Source organism: Sporothrix brasiliensis (genome assembly GCF_000820605.1).
Source record: "Sporothrix brasiliensis 5110 chromosome Unknown Cont20, whole genome shotgun sequence".
Lineage (NCBI taxonomy): Eukaryota > Fungi > Ascomycota > Sordariomycetes > Ophiostomatales > Ophiostomataceae > Sporothrix > Sporothrix brasiliensis.
The window spans coordinates 6,661,991-6,681,458 of NW_024467139.1; the positions used below are offsets into that span (position 1 = coordinate 6,661,991).

Consider the following 19,468-nt stretch of genomic DNA (forward strand, 5'->3'; position numbering starts at 1 on the left):
CTGTGGCACGGCCTGTGGTCCTACATGACCAATTTTAACTTTCCGTTCTAACCACTCTATCAACGTAGGGACGCGGCTACCCTCCTATGGGAATTGCTTTTCGTAGTCGACCAGGGTGAAGCGGTACCGGACGTCGTTGTTATGCAGACGGGTCACTAGATGTTGTTAGTTTGCTGTCACGCTTCCACAAACAGTAATACAGCATAAACCCCCTCCGCCCTCTCACTTACGAGCTTTGCCAACACCCTCCTCGCCGACGGGGATAGTCTCCACCCAGCTCTTGATGCCCTTGTCGGCCGCCAGCTGCAGCATGTCCAGCGTCTCGCGCCGGCTGCCCAGGTGGCTGCTGCCAATCAGACACCCGTTGCTCAGCAGGCTCTGGGGACGCACCTGCCAGCCCTCGTCCTCGGGCAGGCCCACGGCAATGTACCGCCCGTGCACCTTGAGCAGGGACAGGTAGGGGCTGAGGTCGAAGCCGTCGTTGGACGACGCCGTCGACAGGATCATGTCAAAGGTCATCTTGTGCGCCTCGTTCCACCCGGCCGCGGCCGTCGCCAGGAAGCCGTCCGCCCCGAGCGCCTCGGCGTCGGCCTGTTTCTTGTCGCTGCGCGAGAGGACCCACGTCTCCGCGCCCAGGGCCTTGCTGAACAGCACGCCAAAGTGGCCGATGCCGCCGAGGCCCAGAATGCCAATCTTCGTGCCGGGCCCGGCGCCGTTGCGCACCAGCGGCGAGTACGCCGTCAGGCCCGCGCACAGCATCGGCGCCGCCAGCGCCGTCGGCAGCGCCGCGGGGATCGGAAACACCCAGTGCTCGTGCGCCCGGATGTGCGACGCGTAGCCGCCGTGCGCCAGCGTCCCGCTGTCCGGGTACACGCTGCCGTACGTGTCCAGCTGCTGCGGGCAGTACGTCTCGTTGTCCGTTGCGCAGGCGCCGCAGGCGGCCTTGTCCAGGCAGGCAAAGATCTGCGCACCGACGCCGACGCGGTCGCCCACCTTGGCGCTTGTCACGGCCGCGCCGACGCTCACCACGTGGCCGACAATCTCGTGGCCCGGCACCAGCGGCCAGTGCGTGTTGCCCCAGCCGCCCGTGGCCGTGTGCACGTCCGACCCGCAGACGCCGCACGCCGTGATCTTGATGTCGATGTCGTGGTCGCCAAACGGCTTGGGCTTGAACTCGATGCGCTTCGGCCGGTTCCACTGCTCGGCGGACGGAATGGCGAAGCCCTCGAACGTGTCGGGATACATGATCGGGGTTGTGTGAAGGTGTGAAAAGGATGTGACGAGGTTGTTAGAGGACAAGGAATATAGTGATGGCGATGAGTGACGGTAATGAATGGGTGAATGTAGCTGGAGTATTGCATACACGCTCCTTATTAACCTGGCAAAGTTTATATACCGTCCTGCTCGCCCGCGATATCGCTGTTTTTGGCGGAGCTAAAGTTATAGTTGTGTTTTTTTTTTTTTTCTTCTTGTCTCCAAAAAGGAAAGCTCCGCACAGGGCCTCTTCCGTCGCAGTGCTCGGTCGCCGTTTCTTATGCTATCTACTGGTGCATGCCTTCCCGCCTTCTTCTTTTTGGAATCACGAGCTCCAAAGCGTCAATATAAGAATCTCGCTTAGCCTTTGTACCAGACTGTCAACAAACGTCCACAATGGCATGGCGCTGCCGCCTATCCCCGGAGCGTTCTGAGTCGCCTCTAGTAGCTCCACCCTTGCGCCCTGCTCGCGTGGTGATCTTGTCAAATGAGCAACCCACATGATACTTCGGATAATAAACGAAACTAGATATTGTATTCTGTAGCGGGAGTTGTATCGGACGGCAGACGAATAGATTAAAAGCGGGAATCAGCCGTTCGGAAATGTGACGTCATATGTGGCGTGTAAGTGAGCTGTGCCGTTGCTTCCAGGGTAGTGCATATATGTGCATTCGCAAACAGAGAGCCAACATGGAGACAGCCAACATGTAGTAAGTAAATGTAACTGCGACGCAGAAACGGAGACGAAGAGGATTGCAGCGTAGCAGCAGTGGGACGAAGAAAGAGTATTGGCGATAGGAACGCTGATAGGGCGACGGTGGAAACCAATTAAACGCTGGACCTTGACGGAGTCGTGGAGTCTTTGCAATGATGAAACGCGAAGACGTAAAATAAACAAGACTTTGTCTGACACGGTGCGGTGGCAGAAGACAAACCTCAAAACAGTTTGTTGATGCCAGCAAAGGCAGAAGGATACCACATGGGCCGCGATAGTTGGAACAGGCTCCTTTGTATACCGTGGGACACACCACGAATAAACCGTACGTCTATAAACGACCTGAAACATCGCACCCGTACAGCTTATACGACCTTAATTAACGCTGCCACATGGTGCCTTACCGTCATTACGGCATGTCCTACCCTCGCGCTTGATCAAGGTCGTGTATAATGCCACGTGTTGAATCACGTGGCGTCCGGGCTTACATCCGATCCGATGACGGAATACATCCGAACTACTATCGGCCAAACTGATGTTGCCGACAAAATCTCTACCTGTTTTACTTTTGTGAATCAAGAACTCGACTCACACCTATAACGTACACACAATGGCCATCACGCGCGTCACATATTTTAAAGTCCCCAAGGCGGCGGACCGGCAGGCACTCGTTTCCCTGTACCGAGCCATGCCGACCAAAGCGTTGAAGGTAGGTCCCGCAAAGGCAGACTTAGTATTTCAATTGTGACAGCAGATACTATCATCCACGTGGCTTTTGACCATCGCTTCACTCTGGCTGCTCACCACTAACGGGCTGGCAGAACGGCGCACCCTACATCCGCTCCGTCAAGGCCGGCCCTGCGCTGGCCGACGCCCGCAGCCAGGGTTTTACGTTTGCGGCCATTTCGGTGTTTGACTCGCTCGAGGACATGCAGTATTACGACAAAGGCTGTGCAGCGCACGCAGAGCTGCGGACATTTGCGCAGTCGGTGCACGAGGGGGCCATGGTTGTGTATTTTGAGGACGCGCTGGCGAACGAGTAGGCGACGAGCGACGAGCGACGAGCCAATGGTTTGCGCAAACAGGTACGGTGAAAGACGGAAGTCATCCCGTAGAGAATTGCGGCCATAGATCATTGATACACCCATCTACCATGTACTGTCTACCATCTACCCTCTATTGGACGGCATCGTCTTGGCTTGCGTGATGAGGTCGACCACCGTCTGCTCAAACGTCCTGTACTTGAGACCGAGAGCCTGGGCAGCGGCCGCGCCATCGACGCCGTGTGACTCGTCCACGGGCTGCTCTTCCGGCGTGACCGACGCCTTTGCCCAGTCGAAATGGTCCACCACGATCTGTGCCGCCCGGCCGTACGAAAACCGCTCGGGCGATGCAGGAATGTACCGCTGGCCACCGGCCGCGGGTCTGAGCAACGCCTCGACGTGGGCCAGCGCCAGGTCGCGCACATCGATCCAGAACGGCACCCGCGCCACCGGCAGCGGCGTCGCCCCCGACGCAACTTGCCACAGCATGGCGTTGGACTCGTTGAGGTTGGCTGTTGTCGCGACGGGGTGCGCAATGGGACCGAACGTCATGGGCGGGCACAGCGCCACCAGGTCGAACGGCGGCGCCGTCTCCCTGACAAAGTCCCACGCCGCCTGCTCGGCAAACTTTTTGCTGCCCCGGTAGGCCACCACCGCGCCCGTGGCCTTGTCGGCGGCCTCGGCATAGGTCAAGGGGTTCCAGTCAGCGCCCGTATACGTAAAGTAGACGCCGTTGGCGCGGTCCTTGCGGTCGGCGTCCAGCACAGAGGCAAAGGACGAGGTCACGACCACTCTCTTGACCGTCGCGTCCGGGACGGCTGCTGCCGCCGCCAGAACCGCCTTGACTCCGTTGATGGCCGGGACAATTAGCTCCTTCTCGTTGTCGGTGGTGTCGTACGTAAACGGGCTGGCCACGTGGATGACGCCGTCGACACCCTTCACGGCAGCAGCGAGCTCGCCAGCGTTGGTCGAGCCAAAGTCGCCAATCGTGACAAAGTCCAGCTTGTCTTGGTACTGCGGCCGGGCCGCGCGCATGGCCTCGCCCTTGGCCGCGGAGCGCGTGGCGCCGCGGACGCGCAGACCGCGGGACAAGAGGACATCGACGACATGCGCACCGATGAAGCCAGTGGCGCCCGTCACGAGGACGTATCGTCTGGCAGGAGGTCAGTTGTGGCTGTGAAGAGGGTCTTCACGACAGTCGAGACGGGTAGAGGACGTGGGCACCTACGGTGAAGACATGGTGTGTTTGTCTGTATTTTGAGTAGGGAAGGTGAGTTGAGTGGCTGGCGAGGACGAAGTTGAGGAAGTGTTGGCGGTCATAGTCTGTGTCGATTGAAGGCCAAGTGTGGAATGTTGAGAAAGATTGACGTTGTCACGACAAGTCATCCTTCCCCGTACTTTTGGCAAGTTTGGCCTGGTTCCTTCCGATACGCGGAGCCTTGTCAAATCTCTAGAGTTACCGGTTGTTCTCCTAGAATTGGCAATGCCGCCACTGTGGGACTTTCTACGCCGTCCGATATGGAACCTGCGATACAAGTTGGCGTCAAAACGGAGAAGCTATTGGAGATAGTTTGAGCTCGTCCGTGGATGCCTTCCACTCCCCCCCCCCCCCCGGTGGGGTAGTTCCTTCCTTGGGAAGTATGTTGTTATTGACTGGAGAACAGGGGCAGACGGGCTACGGGGAAGGCACGAATTGGCCCAAGGGTAAACGGATGTGGAGAGGGATCCACTTCCCGGAGAGGGCAACAGCGGCATATGAACCACCACAAAGGAAGGCTTGGCCGGTCCCAGCGGCAAGCGCTGCCGCCCACACCCGACGCGCCAACACTAAGGAATGCGCATGCCAGGCGGACAAGGAAACGAGAAGGAAAAAAGGGCAAAAGATGGAAACAAATTGCAGGCTAACCACGGCCCTGGTACCGTTCCCCAGCCTGGCCCCGGGTGTCTCTCCAGTCTCCGTCCTGTCTCCATCTTGTCTCCAGCTTGTCTCCATGTCTGTCTCCAGTTTTCCCCAGTACTCGCCTGTCGGTTTTGTACCCTTGTGTTGCTGTTCGTTGCTTTCTTTTTCGTCTGTCTTTCTTCAGCCGTCTCCTTCTTCGTCCCACTAGGCACACAGTCGGCATCAGCATCGTCTCTCGTCCCTCGCTCCTCACTTGGATCCAGAGATGCCACCCAGCCTTGACGGACGAACGTAGATTCTTTTCTACGTTCTTTTTATCTGGAGTAGGAGAGCAGGTTCTCTGTTGTCTTCCTCGTGTCGCTCACAAGCCATCAACACACCATCTCGGTTAGCTGTTGCTGCAAGTCTGTCTGCAAGTCTGTCGCGCCGGCACCTTACCCTCCTCTCTCCTCCCAGTTACTTGCTTCCCCCCTTGTCACCTTATCTGGCACTTGTTCAATCACACCTCCATTGTCGATCGTCTATATATGAGTCTTCTTACCCCCGTCTTGACGATCGTTTGTTTCTCCATATCCAGTCCCTCTTTTTCGTTCTGGCAAGACTGTTTCCTCGCTTGACTTCTCCTCTCTCTCCTCTTTGCCCTTTTTTTTATTTACATTTTCCACAAAATCATCACCATGCCCGCCCTCAACGAACGCCTCAGCGGCGTCAAGTTGCTGGTGGCCATCACGATTGTCAACGCCATCAGTCTCGGCTGGTTTGGCTACGACCAGGGCGTCTTCTCGGGCGTGCTCGTGTCCGCCGACTTCAGGAAGCAGTTCCCGCAGACGCTCAAGTCCAACATCTCCGGCATCACCTCGTCGTGTTTTAGTCTGGGCGCCTTTGTCGGTGCCATCACCGCCTTTACGTACGGCGACAAGTTTGGCCGCCGCCGGTCCGTCGTCCTGGGCATGACCTGCAACATCATCGGGGCCATCCTGCAGATCACGTCGTTCGACCTGCCCCAGCTCATCGTCGGCCGCATCATCAACGGCTACGGCATGGGCGTCACCTCGTCCGTCTGCCCCGTCTTCCAGGCCAAGTGCTCCAAGCCGGCGGTCCGCGGCAAGCTCGTGGCCCTGGGCTCGTGGTGCAACACCGCCGCCTTCTGTCTCGTCAGCTGGATCAACTTTGGCATCTACTTCCAGGGCGGGCCCCTGCAGTGGCGCCTGCCGCTCGCCCTGCAGCTCATCTTTCCGCTCGTCGTCGTGCCCATGCTCTTTTTCGTGCCCGAGTCGCCGCGCTGGCTGGTGCTCAAGGACCGCCACGAGGAGGCCCTGGCCATCCTGGCGCGTCTCGAGGGCCCCGGGGTGTCGGTGCACGACCCGGCCGTCACCGCGGCCTTCCTCAACATCTCGCAGACCCTGGCCCTCGAGCGCTGCGACCAGATGCCGCTCAAGGACGTCCTGCTGTGCCGCGACCAGACCCAGACCCTGCGCCGCCTCGTCCTGTCGTGCGGCACGCAGCTGATGCAGCAGTTCTCGGGCGTCAACGCGCTCGGCTACTACCTGCCGACGCTGCTCGAGACGAGCCTGGGCTTCAGCGAGAAGAAGGCGCGCCTGTTCACCGCCATCAACAGCGTCATCTACCTGTTCTCGGCCTGCGTCTGTCTGCTGCTGATTGACAAGGTCGGCCGCCGCAAACTGATGCTCTACGGATCGGTGTCCATGGGCTCGACCTACCTGATTTCGGCCCTGACCCTGCTCGGCGCCAAGAACGACCCGTCCAAGAAGCGCATCCTCGGCAACGTCACCACGTCCATGTTCTTCCTCTACTACTTTACGTACGGCACGTCCTTTGCCAAGGTCCCCTGGGTCTTCAACTCGGAAATCAACTCGCTGTCGTGGCGGACCCGCGGGGCCGCCGCCGCCACGGCCACCAACTGGATCGGCTCGTTTGCCGTCACCCAGTTCACCGCCACCGGCGTCAAGAACCTGGGCTGGGCCTTTTACCTCATCTTTGCCATCATCTGCTACGCCTACTTTCCCGTTGTCTTTTGCCTGTATCCCGAGACGGCCCGCCGCACGCTCGAGGATATGGACCAGATCTTCATCACGCACCCCTCCATCTTTGTCTTCGGCAAGCCCGCCCTCACCGACCGCAAGCGCCCGCAGGTCTTTATCGATGCCGAGAACGAGCGCATTGCGGCCGCCGAGGCCTCGGAGCTGGGGCAGGAGGTGCTGGACACGAAGGCACAGGCGGGAAGCAAGCACGTCGAGGAGGCGTGAGCGAGCATCCTTTTCTCACGCTCCCTGTTCTCAAGAATGTATGTTGGAATGTATCGACTGTAGATAGTGTGTACAATACCTCTAATTGATTCTGTCGACTGTTTCTCTCAGCTTGGAACATAATGTGATTATTGCCGTGTCACCAAACCAAGTAGCCATTTTGCCGACTTGACCGACTTCTCTCTTTGGGATGACTATCTGCGATATTCATCCAGTTTCACCTCTTCGTCACATTACTGTCGAAACCAACACACACAAATAATCGTCCTACAAACAGCCTCATAGTTTTGCCAAGAAGGTCGTCCTATCCCGAAATCAAACGCTCTATGCTTCTCCTGCTTTTGCCGCTATTCGGACTCTTCTTAACCACTCCCCATCCTCGCTGTTTGCTCTCCTCTTTCTTCTTCGCCCGCTTGTCTTCGCCTTCTTCGACTCCTTCGCCGTCCTCGGCTTCTGCCTTCCCCATAATTCGGTAGTCCACGCGAGACCACGCGACTTGGCCCTCATAGCGTGTGGGCAGCGCTATTAGGCACTAGTCGTTAGCGTCCTCAGGCGACTCTCCCAAGCTTCCAGCGTCTTCAGAGTCCTGCCTTTTTGCATGCGTTTGGTCTCTGTATAAGGCGCATGTCAGCTGGCGCCTTTCCCCGATGCGCTTTTGCGGTCGCTTGAACTTTCTTTCAACAACAAACAGGGACGAAAGTAGATTGCAGCAAACGAAGCGGGCAGACAGCCGACAGCCCGCCGTTGACAGACCCTACGGATACTGACGGCAATACTGCCAGCCGGTATCTTCTCTTCGACTGTCTTCCCCCTGCCTCTTCCAGCTTTTCTCCGACAGCATGAGCTTCAACCGTAAGAGGGTTGCCTTGGCGTGCACCTATTGTCGGCACAGGTGAGTTGAGTAGAGTCGATTCGCTCCTTCCTCGCAGTCCACTTTTCTGCCACCTTCCCTCTGCCATGTACCTTCCGTTGGCTACCCCTTCCTTCACCGCCCTCACAGCCTACTGACACATCTTGGCCTCTTCCTCCCTCAGAAAACGTCGATGCAATGCCGGCAAGCCCTCGTGTCAAAACTGCATCGAAGCGCAGGTCAACTGCGAGTATGACGATGCGCCCTCGCAGCGCATTGACACGTCGGGCGGCAGCCGCGAGATCTTGAGTCGGCTGCGCGACATCGAGGTCCTTCTCGAGGCGCAATCGGACAGTCTGCTGTCGATGGTAGGAGGGCTTGGGTCGACGACAGCATCTTGGCCCGCAGCAACAACAACAACTGCTGGTGATAACAGCAACAGCAGCAACAGCGGCCTCAGCAACAGCAGCAGCAACGGCACCAGCCATGCCGCCACCGCATCCGTGCCCGACGACCGGTCGCTGGCGTCGCTGTCCACGTCGCACATGGGCGTATCCATGACACCGCTGCCACTCACCAATATTAACATCGCTGAGGACATGACCGGCGTGCCACCCCTGACCATCCCCGTCAAGCACAAGACGTCGTCGAGCTACTTGCTGAGCCTGCCGGCCATGAAGGCACTGATCGGCGAGTATCCTCCGGACCTCTTCTTCCTACTCGAATCGCGAGATCCACTACCGCCATCGCTCGCTCTGGACGCGGCATCGTCTTTTTCGACGCAGCCAAGGCCGTTGCCGCCATTGGGCCGCGATGTCACCGACTACCTCGTGTCAGTCTTTTTCAGCATGGCCCACGAGAGCCACCCGGTGCTGGACGAGGCCGAGTTCCGAGCGTTATATGCGCGGTTTCGCGCGGATGCGGGACTGAGCGCCATTGAAAACGCCTTGTGCATGGTCGTCCTGGCCATTGGCGCTGTGGCCGTGTCGGCGCCCGGTGCTGCCGATTTCCGCACCAATCCACCCGGCATGGAGTACATGCAGCACGCCCTGCCGACGCTCGTCGCGCAGTCGGCCTGGTCGTTTTCGTACAGCACGATCCTTGCGCAGTCGCTGGTGCTGGCCAGCAACTACTTTGCCTTTATCGTGCGGCCGCTGCACAGCTGGCGCCTCATCTTTTCGGCCTCGACCATCCTGCAGTTGAAGCTGTCGGGGCTCGAGGCGCGGCAGATCCAGCAGATCCAGCAGTCGCCGGCTCCGCACGAGTACGACGCGTTGTTGCGCCTGTTTTGGTCCTGTTTTCTGCTCGAGTGTGACCGGCTGGCCGAGCTCGAGCTCCCCCGCAGCAGCCTCCAGCAGTTGACTGACGAGACGGCCCTGCCCAGCTGCGACAGCTTGTCGCCCTTGCAGTCCACGTGCTATCTGGCCGAGATCTCAATACGCCGCCTGCTGAACCGGATCCACAACTGCCTGTACCCCGTCAAGCAGCACCTGTTCCGGCTGTCGTCCGCCGCCCTCATGACCACGGACAATTTCACCATCGAGGAGATTACGGCCATGCAGACGGTCTGTGACGAGCTGCGCCGGCAGCTCGACCTGTGGCACGCGTCCATCCCCGAACCCTACCGACCGCTCCTCAATACCGTGCCCGAGGGCCACACCGACCGCCAGCTGGTGCTGCGCATTCGGTATTTTGCCGCCCGGCACATTATTTATCGACCGTTTGTGCTGTACATTGTCAGCGCGCCGCCGACCGTCACAATTCCCGAGTCCATCCGGGAAAAGGCCGCATTGTGCATCGACGCCTGCCGCTCGTACATTTTAAATGTCACCCACATCATCCAGCGGCCCAGCCAGTACACGTGGACGTTTTCGCTGAGCTCGCTGGCGGCCGTGGTGGTCGTCACCCTGTCGTCACTGTGTCCCCTGCTGAAGCATTTGGTGCCCGACATTGACGAGCTGCAGACGGTGGCCATTCGCAACATTCGCAATTGGCACATGTCGAGTTTGGAGGCTGTGGTGTCTATTTTGGAGGACATGCAGAGGAAGCAGAGGATACTGTCGAGGGTATGAGCGAGAATAACGGGCGGGAGGTAAAGTAGGCCGAAAGCCAACTACAGTACGGGAGGACAACAAAACAGGTGACCAACAACTACGACGACGGAGATAATTCAAATTCAAGTCAAATTAATTCAATGCAATTTAATTTAACCAAAAGCAACCAAAAACAACCAGCCTAGCCATGAAATCTATGTCATCTCTCACACTTCCCCCCATCTCTCGACTGTCTCTACAGCCCACCACCTGTTGGCTGAGCACGAATCTCCAGCCCAACGTCGCTCTGCCAGAAAGAGCCGGTCGGGTAGGTATACTTCTCGAGGGCCTCGTCGGTGTAGCCCGTCGAGTAGCCCGGCGCCAGCGGCGTGACATAGTGTGCGTTGACAATCTGGGAGGGGTGCCGCAGGTTCTCGCGGTGGCTGTCGGCGTTCTCGAGCATGGACTTGTTGCCGCTGACGGCGACGTAGTCGATGGTCGACAGGTGCGACGTCAGCTCGGTGAGGCCCATGGCGCCGTTGTGGGGGATGCAGGGCACGCCAAACTTGCACGCCATGAGCATGACGGCCAGGCACTCGTTGACGCTGCCGAGCCGCACCGCGTCGATCTGGCACACGTCCGTGGCCTCGGCCTGCAGCAGCTGCTTGAACGTGACGCGGTTTTGGGCCGCCTCGCCGGTGGCCACGCCGACGCCGTAGGGCTTGAGCGCCCTGCGGATGGCCGCGTGGCCCAGCACGTCGTCGGGGTTGGTGGGCTCCTCGATGAACACGGGCCTGAATTCGACGAGCTGCTTCATGTAGGCGATGGCCTCGGGCACGCTCCAGACCTGGTTGGCGTCGATCATGATCTGGTAGCCCTTGTCGTAGCCCAGGACGTCGCGCACGGCCGCCAGCTTGGCGCGGTCGGCCTCGACGCTGGTGCCGACCTTGAACTTGAAGACGGTGTAGCCCTGGTCGATGGTGTCCCGCAGCACCTCCTTCATGCGGTCGCCCGTAAAGGCCATCCACCCGGGCGACGTCGTGTACGCCGGCACGGCCGTGTTGGCGCGCGCCTCGGCGAGGCGGGCCTCTTTGCCGGCCTGGGTCGTCTTGAGGAGGGCCACCGCCTCGTCGGGCGTGATGGCGTCGGTGATGTACCGGAAGTCGATGCACTGCACCAGCTCCTCGGGCGTCATGTCGCAGACGACCTGCCACACGGGCTTCTGGACAATCTTGCCCCACAGGTCCCACACGGCATTCAGCACGCCCGCCACGGCCAGGTGCGTCACGCTCTTTTCGGGGCCGATCCACCGGTACTGGCTGTCGGCCACCATGTACCGCCACGTCTTGCCCATATTGCGCGTCAGCTCGTGCATCGTCTTGCCGACGACACGCTGTGTAAAGATGCTCAGGGCCATGCAGATCAGCTCGCTGCCGCGGCCGTTGGAAAAGGCAATGCCCTCGCCGACCAGCGCGCTGCCGACATTCGTCTCGAGGCGGACGTAGGGGTGCGAGCCGTTGGTGCCGACGTGCATGGCATCGGAGCCCACGCCGTCGAGCGAGGTCGGGAAGCGGATGTCGGTGACGGTGAATCCGGTGATGGTGACGTCGGCCACCGTCAAGCTGGAAGACGCGACGGAGCCCATGTTGGGGGTAGAGTGAAGATGGAGATTTTGAGATGAGGAGGGGACGCAGAATTTTGGAGATGTTGATATGATGCTTCTAGTTGACGTCGAAGAGCAGAAATCAACCAAATGGACAAGACACAGAACAAAAATGATCAAATAATAAACAGTAGACAAAATAGATAAACGAACAGAAAAGTAATGGAGCGAATATGTTTTAATAGAGGCACAGCAAGTAGACCATACACGCCCAAACGACCTCAAAGCATCTACCTCGTCAAAACGGTCCACGTCTCGGAGCTCTGGCTTTTGTGCCTCCAACAGCCAAAAGCAATCGCTGCGACCATGGAGACAGCGGAGCAATAAAGACCGACGGCAGAGGCGAGAGCCCACTGTGAGCAAGGTCTCCGTAGGACGATCAAATGGACAGCCGGAGGACCTCATAGCAGCGCCGCCAATTCGGAGTCGTCCGTCTCCACCATCCACACCAACGAGCCGCTAACTGTAAACACCACCAGCGCGCCGCCTTCCCCCGCTCCCCGTGCCGCCTACACGCGACGGCTACGCTGCAGGACAGAAGTACTAGCAGGGGTGCGTGGCGCCGCACCCCGGCAGGCACGACCTTGCTTGCTTGTCTGGCGAGCATGATCATCTTGGGAGCCATGGCAGCATGGATGACGGATATGGAAATAAAGGGGAAGAACGGTTGACTGTGCAGTTCTCGCGTTGCGGGCGGAAAGAAATAAATGGAGGGAAAAAAAGAAAGAGAAGAAAGAAACCCCGACTACGGCGTAGGGTCGAATACTCTACTGTGAGGTGAGGCGCGAGGCTTTGCAGACAGACCTCGAAATGGCAAGCTGCGATGAGCTCTCCAAGTGGCATATAATCAGTCGTTGATGGTGCACTCTTTAAGCAAGGAAGTAGTTTATAATCAACATTGCGAGGAGCACGGCACAGTTCTACCTCAACATTACCACAGACACTTGTACTCACAAGAATCCCACAATCTCAGCGATACAACCCACCCGCAATGGTCCGCTCACTCGTCCCGGGCATCTACGCCCCGACACAGACCTTCTTTACGTCCACCACCGGTTTAGATTCGAGTGAAGCGCCCAATGCTCTCGACGCCGCCACGATTGCTAAGCACGCCGTCCGTCTCGTCCGCGCAGGCTGCACGGGCCTCGTCTGCAACGGCTCCAATGGCGAGGCCGCCCTGCTCGATGGCGACGAGCGCGCCGACGTCGTCGCGATTACACGGCGGGCTCTGGACGCCGCCGGGTTTGCGTCTGTGCCCATCATTGCCGGCACGTCGGCCAACTCCGTCCGCGGCACCCTCCGTCTCTGCAGCGATGCCGCCACGGCCGGCGCCGACGCCGTCCTGATCCTGTCGCCCGCGTTCGTCGGCGGTGGCAGCGGCGGCATGGGCCCCGCAGGCATTGAGCGGTTCTTTGCGCTCGTGGCCGACGCCAGCCCGCTGCCGGTCGTGCTGTACAACTACCCGGCGGCGGCGGGCGGGTTCGACCTGGACTCGGATGCGCTGGTGCGGCTGGCGCAACACAAAAACATTGTCGGCACCAAGTTTACGTGCGGCAGCGTGGGGAAGATGGCGCGGGTCATCAGCGACATCCCGGCCACCGTGTCCGACGTGTCGACAACGGCGTCGCCTTCGTCGTCTCCCTACTTTGCCTTTTCCGGCGTCGCCGACTGCATTCTGCCCGCCGTCGTCGTCGGCGGCACCGGCGCCATTGTCGGCGCAGCAAACATCGTCCCCCGCGCCTGTGTCGAGGTGTACAACTTGGCCGTGCAGGGCGACCTGCCCAGGGCGCGTGCCGCGCAACAAGCACTGGCCAAAGCCGACTGGAGCCTGACCAAGCGCGCCATCCCCGGCTTCAAGGCCGTCCTGGACCACTACCACGGCTACGGCGGCGCGCCACGGCTGCCGATGGTGCCCATCGCCCAGGACGCGGCCGACGACCTGTGCGCCGAGATTGCCGACTACATGAAGTACGAGCAGTCGCTGCCTGATGTCATTTAGGAGACGTGGGCGGTGGGAGGCTGTGGTGTGTTTGTCTATGGCGACTCGATATATAACAAGATACAAGTATAAAACATCAAACAAAATATACAATAGATGGCAACATATATGTGTGTGTGCATAGCCATGCTCCGTGGACTACCGCCCGGACAGCTTCTTCTCGAGCAGGCGGAAGGGCCCGTAGAGCAGGGCGGTGACGACAAAGGCAAACTCAAAGCCCAAGTCGCCCGTCGTCTCGGCAATGGGGCCGACGTACCAGACCTGCGACATGCTCGGCACGATGAGGGCAACGCTGCAGAGGCCGGCACAGATGGCCGCGATGCCCAGCGGCAGGCGGCCGGCGCTGTCCCAGTCTCGCGGGTCGTAGTTGCGGCAGTCGCCCCGGCGGAACCACAGGTGCTCGACCAAAAAGGCGGCGATAAAGGCGGCGGCCCAGTAGCCAATGAGCGTGATGAAGTTGTTGAGGTTGTTGTAAAAGTCCTTGGAGGCGCCGATGCCGACACCGATGACGACGGCGGCCAGGAAGACGGCGTACAGGTGGCGGGGGACGCGGCCCAGGGCGGGCACGAGCATGGGGAAGTTGACGGTGATGGCGTACGAGGTGGCCGAGGTGTTGCCAATCAGCGACAGGGCCAGCAGGACGGTCATGAACCGGCCGAAGCCGCCGGCCGGCTGCAGCATCGCGTCCAGGACGCCGCCGACCATGTTGGCCTCGTAGCCGTCGTTCCAGGCCGGGACGTTGGCGAGGGCGCCGGCAATGGCGGCGCCGAGGGTCATGAGCGGCACGGTGGACAGCACGAGGCCGGCGTACGAGGACAAGAAAATGGTCCGCGGCCGGACGCGGGGGTCGACGTAGGTGAAAAAGTCAGAGGCAATGGCGGCCCAGGGCAGCATGTACGACGCCACGACCATGCCAAAAGACACGACCGCGGCCGCGGGGGACGCATCGACAGCGGTCTGCTCCTTGAGGTGCTTGCCGCCGCAGCCCGTGGCCACGACGATGGCCAGCAGGGCCGGCGCCCACGAGTACTTTTCGTAGACGTGCAGCACCTTGTAGCCGCAGAAGGAGACAAACAGGGCCACGAGGGACATGACGACGATGCCCACGTACGGGCTCAGGCTGCCGCCGCTCACGGCCGTGAGGCACTGCCCGCCGATGACGACCATGATGACGCAGAAGCCCGTCAGCGTGGCCATGTTGAGCAGCACGGGGATGCTGACAATGTAGCGCCCAAACGAGTAGCGCGCCTGCATCATCTGGCGCATGCCCGTCTGCGGACCGAGCGTGCTGAAGTACGCGGGCGCCAGCGCCGTCAGCAGCGTGAAGAAGAGGGCCACGAGGGCGCTGTCCCGCAGCGAGCAGCCAAACTCGGGGCCCAGCATGCCAAACGTGATGGGCAGGATGTTGCAGTTGAGCGTGAACCACAGCGTGAAGCCCGTGTACGCCCGCCGGTCGGTGCGCTTCTCTAGCGGCGTCGGGCCCTGCGCAGACGCTTCCATCGTGTTGGCCGTAAAGTACGCGATGGCGCGCTTGTGCCAGGGCTTGTGCGCCGCGGCCGAGGAGTCGTCGGCAGCCGCCATGTTGTCGGTAGAGGACGACAAGGACGGATCGTGGGCATCGGCGGCGTCCTTCTCCGACTTGAGCGGAGGCGCGGAAGCGCCGCGTGCTTCGACGTCGGCGTCCATGGGAGGGATGGAGGCGAGTTCACAGGGAGGAGAGGGTCGTAGGCGATGGGCGATGAACGCGGAGAGCGGAGAGCGGAAAGCGTCGACTCGGGAATGTAATGTCGTCCGAATCGGAAGCTGTAGATTCGGTTGATGGGATGACTTAACTACCCAATCTGGACATTGCCCTGGCTGCGAGCACCGTCTGATATATGCCCGACAACAGCAAATGTGACGCAGTCTGTGTCGGTCGCGTGGGATAACAACACGGACGTTGGTATCTCAGGGGCGGATGGGATGTAAAAAAGATAGTTCCGACAAAGACATGGAAAAGATTGGACACCACAAAGCGATTGTCGACAATCATAACAGTGGGTCAAACTGCGCTTCCGCCGTTGGCGATTGGTGGACTCGGGTCTAGTAGTGGACCGGCTCCGATTGCGCGGTGCTATGGCACTCGCTACGGTAAGGTTTGGTGAGTTGCCGGCTGGCCATCCCTTGGGAGGAGCCAGGCTCGCCTTGATTTTTTACCGCGTAGCTGGCCATTGACCCTTGGCGTAATTACGAATTAGAAATGTCAATTCTTACCTTGTCCGTTAAGCGTCTCCGGCAACTAACAGTGGACAATGGGTAGTGCTAACAGGGACAAATCCACTACAAAGGCAGAAGCAAATAGCACACTCTTACATTCGACTTCCCACATCAACTGATTGGCCAATTGGAGTTCGTAGGAGAGACAACTGCACGGATAAAATCACGATAAAGTACGATGCACGACATACATCGCCAGAGAATGGGAATAATGGGAATAACACAGATGATGTCGAGGTACGACCACCGATTGAGGACTGCCGGCGATGCAGTCGGGCCCACTGAAAATAGGCTCGCAGGCTGTAATAGCAGGTGCCGACTCCACTGCGGCGGGAATGTAATTACGGCGAGTCGGCGACTTCTTTCGATTTGAGTTGTAGCCGAATGCAGTTTAATTTTTCCTGTGCATTTTGCTCTTCTCCGTGTTCGGCGAAGGGCCATTTGTTTGTTTTGTTTTGTTTGATCCGCTTGGAATTATTCAGAATTGTCGAGTTGAGTCTTCTTTTTATTTGATTTCCCGTCATCGTCGCCGGCTCAATTGCATCTCGGATCACCATTCGGATCCCACTGATCACCACAGGATCACCACAGGATCACACTTAGATCACATCTCAACGCCACGAAATGGCGCATAATGGCAGAACCAATCCAACAAGCACCGGTCGACGTCAATACGGACACTGAAAGGCTGGACCTCGAGAATGTGTCGCCACCAAATGCCCTCACCCCCAACGGCGTCCTGCAAGATTTGGATGCCTCACCACCACGTCCCCCGCCCTACCATGTCTACTCCCGCAACGAAAAATGGGCCATGGTCGGCCTCGTCGCCGTCACGGGCCTGTACAGCCCGCTGCCCGCCAACATCTATTTTCCCGCCCTGCCGACGCTGGCCAAGGTCTTCCACGTCTCGACCGAAGCCATGAACCAGACCGTCACCGCCTACCTGCTGATGCAAGGCGTCTCGCCTATGCTCTGGGGCACGCTGAGCGACCGCTACGGCCGGCGGCCCGTCTTCTTGGCGTGCCTCACCATCCTCATCGCCTCCTGCATTGGCCTCGCACTGTGCCCGACGTCGGCCTTTTGGCTGCTGATCGTCCTCCGTCTGCTACAAGCCGCTGGCTGTGCGAGCACCATTGCCCTCGGCGCCGGCGTCATTGGCGACATTTCCACGCCCGAAGAGCGCGGCGGCTACTTTGGGTACTTCAACCTGGGCCCGATGCTGGCGCCGTGCATTGGCCCTGCGATTGGCGGCGTCCTCAGCCAACGGCTGGGCTGGCGGTACATCTTCTGGTTCTTGGTCGTCATGGCCGCCGTCTGCCTGTTGTTGGTCATCCTCTTCCTGCCGGAGACGATGCGCAGCATTGCCGGCAACGGTAGTGTGGCCTTGACGGGCGTCTACCGGCCGCTCGTGCCTGTTGTCGGCCGCCATGGCCAGACGGTGCCCAGAAACCATCCACCAACGCCGGCCAGCGCCCGTAAAGTGTCGGCCAACCCTTTTGGTATCTTTCTGTACCCGGACATCTCCATGACGCTCTTCTTCACCGGCGTCGTCTACAGCATCAACTACACCGTGACGGCCACCATCTCGTCGTCCTTTGCCACCATCTACCCGTTCCTCGACGAGACCTCCATCGGCCTGTGCTACCTGGCCACCGGCGGCGGCATGATCGTCGGCAGCACGACGACCGGCAAGTTCCTCGACTGGGACTTTGCCCGTGTCAAGAAAACGTTCCCACCGGCATCGCTGGCCAACCCGGCCGACTTTCCCCGCGAATACGCCCGGCTGCGCACCATGCCCATCCACTTGGTCGTCTTTACGGCCGCCGTCTTTGGTTGGGGCTTCTGCCTCGAGTACCGCGCCCACATCGCCGTCGCCTTGATCCTCCAGTTTGTCCTCGGGTGGACCTCCATCTCCATCTTGAACACCACCATGACGCTCATGATTGACGTCCTGCAGTCCCGCAGCTCGTCCGCCACCGCCTGCACCAATCTGGTCCGGTGTCTCCTCGCCACCGTGCTGGTCGCCGTCATCGACAGGATGACGACCACGCTCTCGTACCGCTGGACCTATGTCTTTTGGGGTCTCGTGAGTGCGACCATGCTTGTGCTCATGTACGCCGAAATCAAGATTGGCAGCAGATGGCGTCGCGCGCGCGAGATTGCTGCACAGAAGGAGGTGGATGGGGAGTAGGCGTGCAGCACAACAATGACTGTAATAAAGTATATAGCCGGGGATATATAATAGATATATATAATAGATATAAATATAGCGGTAGCGCGTCCCAATAGCATTACATAAAATCATGCCGTTCAGCACGTCCCATTATTTGAAAAACGTCCGAACAGCCTCAATAGCATCCTCAACCAGCTTCTTCCCCTTGTCCATGACTCTGTTGTTTTTTAGTAGTGGTCAATAAATCATGTAGTCCCACAACGGGAAACAGAAAACGGGAAACAAACTCACCCGTCCAAGGCCAGGACCGAATGTGTGCAGCCTTGGAGCACCTGCAGCTCCGTCTTTACGCCTAGCTCCTGCAGCTGCTTGGCAAAAGCTATACCCTCTGGCGCCAAGAGGTCCTGCTCGGACACGGCCACCCAAGTTTGGGGCAGCTTCTCTAGGAGTTCACGCGGTGCTAGATTGGGTGACGCATGCCAATGGGACCAATCGCTCTCGTCAGGCATGTACATTCGCCGGTACCACAGCATCCGGCCGGGTGTCAGCCACGGCGCGGTCGTTGCGTTTGGCTGCCATGCTGTCTCGACCGTCGCCGTGTTGTCCACCACGGGGACAATATAGAGGCAGCCGCGGAGCGGTGACGTGCTGGTGCCGAGCGCCTCAATCTGCCGCAGAGCAGCGACACAGCTCAGTGTCGCCCCAGCCGACGTTCCTCCCACCGCCACTCGGGCCGGGTCGCCCCCGATACGCTTCCCACCCTCGTCGGACGATGCATACACCAGAGCTGCATAGGCATCGTCCGCCGCCGCAGGGAACCGGTCTTCGGGTGCCAGACGGTAGCCCACCGAGCACACAATCACGCCGGCGCCTTCACAGACGCGCGTGCAAAAGTCGTTTTCGCTCGCAACGCTGCCAATCGCCCAGCCGCCACCGTGGCACCAGACGAAGATTGGAGGAGGAGTCGACGACGATGTCGACGAAGGCGATGGCGACGATGAAGACGGCCGGAACACACGCATCGGAAACGTGGTTTTGCCGTTCAGTGTCGCCACGTCAATGTCCTCTGTCGACCCCACTGGGACCACATCCAGCGTACCCGGCGGTAAGGACGGCTTGGTCCGCGCACTGCCATCCCAGACCTTGGAGTCGTCTTGCTGCACATACTGCATGTGTGCATCGTGGAATGCCACATACTGCGGGTCGAGCAGTGGGCGGACCGCTGGGTGCAGTGGCTGGTAGATCTGGCGGGACATGCTGCATGGGAGGTATGGGTGTATGGGTGTATGGGTGATGGGTGAAATGTGGTATGCGT

General features: G+C 59.4%; 9 protein-coding genes across 9 annotated transcripts; 4 read left to right on the forward strand and 5 right to left on the reverse strand.

The window, feature by feature from the left end:
* Positions 1-84: 84 nt before the first annotated feature.
* SPBR_07448 (alcohol dehydrogenase (NADP+)) lies at positions 85-1,245 on the reverse strand (the record flags this gene model as incomplete). Its single annotated transcript, XM_040765702.1, has 2 exons — positions 85-155; positions 231-1,245. The coding sequence occupies 2 exons, from the start codon at positions 1,243-1,245 to the stop codon at positions 85-87; spliced, it is 1,086 nt and encodes a 361-aa protein (XP_040617745.1).
* A 1,334-nt stretch (positions 1,246-2,579) lies between these two features.
* On the forward strand, positions 2,580-3,012 carry SPBR_07972 (stress responsive A/B barrel domain protein; the record flags this gene model as incomplete). Its single annotated transcript, XM_040766223.1, has 2 exons — positions 2,580-2,678; positions 2,791-3,012. 2 exons carry the CDS (start codon positions 2,580-2,582, stop codon positions 3,010-3,012), a joined length of 321 nt encoding a protein of 106 aa, XP_040617746.1.
* A 126-nt stretch (positions 3,013-3,138) lies between these two features.
* SPBR_07488 (uncharacterized protein) lies at positions 3,139-4,251 on the reverse strand (the record flags this gene model as incomplete). Its single annotated transcript, XM_040765742.1, has 2 exons — positions 3,139-4,165; positions 4,241-4,251. The coding sequence occupies 2 exons, from the start codon at positions 4,249-4,251 to the stop codon at positions 3,139-3,141; spliced, it is 1,038 nt and encodes a 345-aa protein (XP_040617747.1).
* Positions 4,252-5,589: 1,338 nt separating this feature from the next.
* SPBR_07114 (uncharacterized protein) lies at positions 5,590-7,179 on the forward strand (the record flags this gene model as incomplete). Its single annotated transcript, XM_040765368.1, has 1 exon — positions 5,590-7,179. One exon carries the CDS (start codon positions 5,590-5,592, stop codon positions 7,177-7,179), a length of 1,590 nt encoding a protein of 529 aa, XP_040617748.1.
* Positions 7,180-10,318: 3,139 nt separating this feature from the next.
* Positions 10,319-11,707, reverse strand: SPBR_07261 (uncharacterized protein; the record flags this gene model as incomplete). Its single annotated transcript, XM_040765515.1, has 1 exon — positions 10,319-11,707. One exon carries the CDS (start codon positions 11,705-11,707, stop codon positions 10,319-10,321), a length of 1,389 nt encoding a protein of 462 aa, XP_040617749.1.
* A 1,009-nt stretch (positions 11,708-12,716) lies between these two features.
* On the forward strand, positions 12,717-13,724 carry SPBR_07590 (dihydrodipicolinate synthetase family protein; the record flags this gene model as incomplete). Its single annotated transcript, XM_040765844.1, has 1 exon — positions 12,717-13,724. The coding sequence occupies one exon, from the start codon at positions 12,717-12,719 to the stop codon at positions 13,722-13,724; it is 1,008 nt and encodes a 335-aa protein (XP_040617750.1).
* Positions 13,725-13,862: 138 nt separating this feature from the next.
* SPBR_08978 (uncharacterized protein) lies at positions 13,863-15,410 on the reverse strand (the record flags this gene model as incomplete). The annotated part of the gene is made up of 1 exon (XM_040767104.1): positions 13,863-15,410. One exon carries the CDS (start codon positions 15,408-15,410, stop codon positions 13,863-13,865), a length of 1,548 nt encoding a protein of 515 aa, XP_040617751.1.
* Positions 15,411-16,614: 1,204 nt separating this feature from the next.
* Positions 16,615-18,171, forward strand: SPBR_07134 (major facilitator superfamily transporter multidrug resistance; the record flags this gene model as incomplete). Its single annotated transcript, XM_040765388.1, has 1 exon — positions 16,615-18,171. One exon carries the CDS (start codon positions 16,615-16,617, stop codon positions 18,169-18,171), a length of 1,557 nt encoding a protein of 518 aa, XP_040617752.1.
* Positions 18,172-18,303: 132 nt separating this feature from the next.
* On the reverse strand, positions 18,304-19,409 carry SPBR_07494 (uncharacterized protein; the record flags this gene model as incomplete). The annotated part of the gene is made up of 2 exons (XM_040765748.1): positions 18,304-18,370; positions 18,445-19,409. The coding sequence occupies 2 exons, from the start codon at positions 19,407-19,409 to the stop codon at positions 18,304-18,306; spliced, it is 1,032 nt and encodes a 343-aa protein (XP_040617753.1).
* Positions 19,410-19,468: the final 59 nt, after the last annotated feature.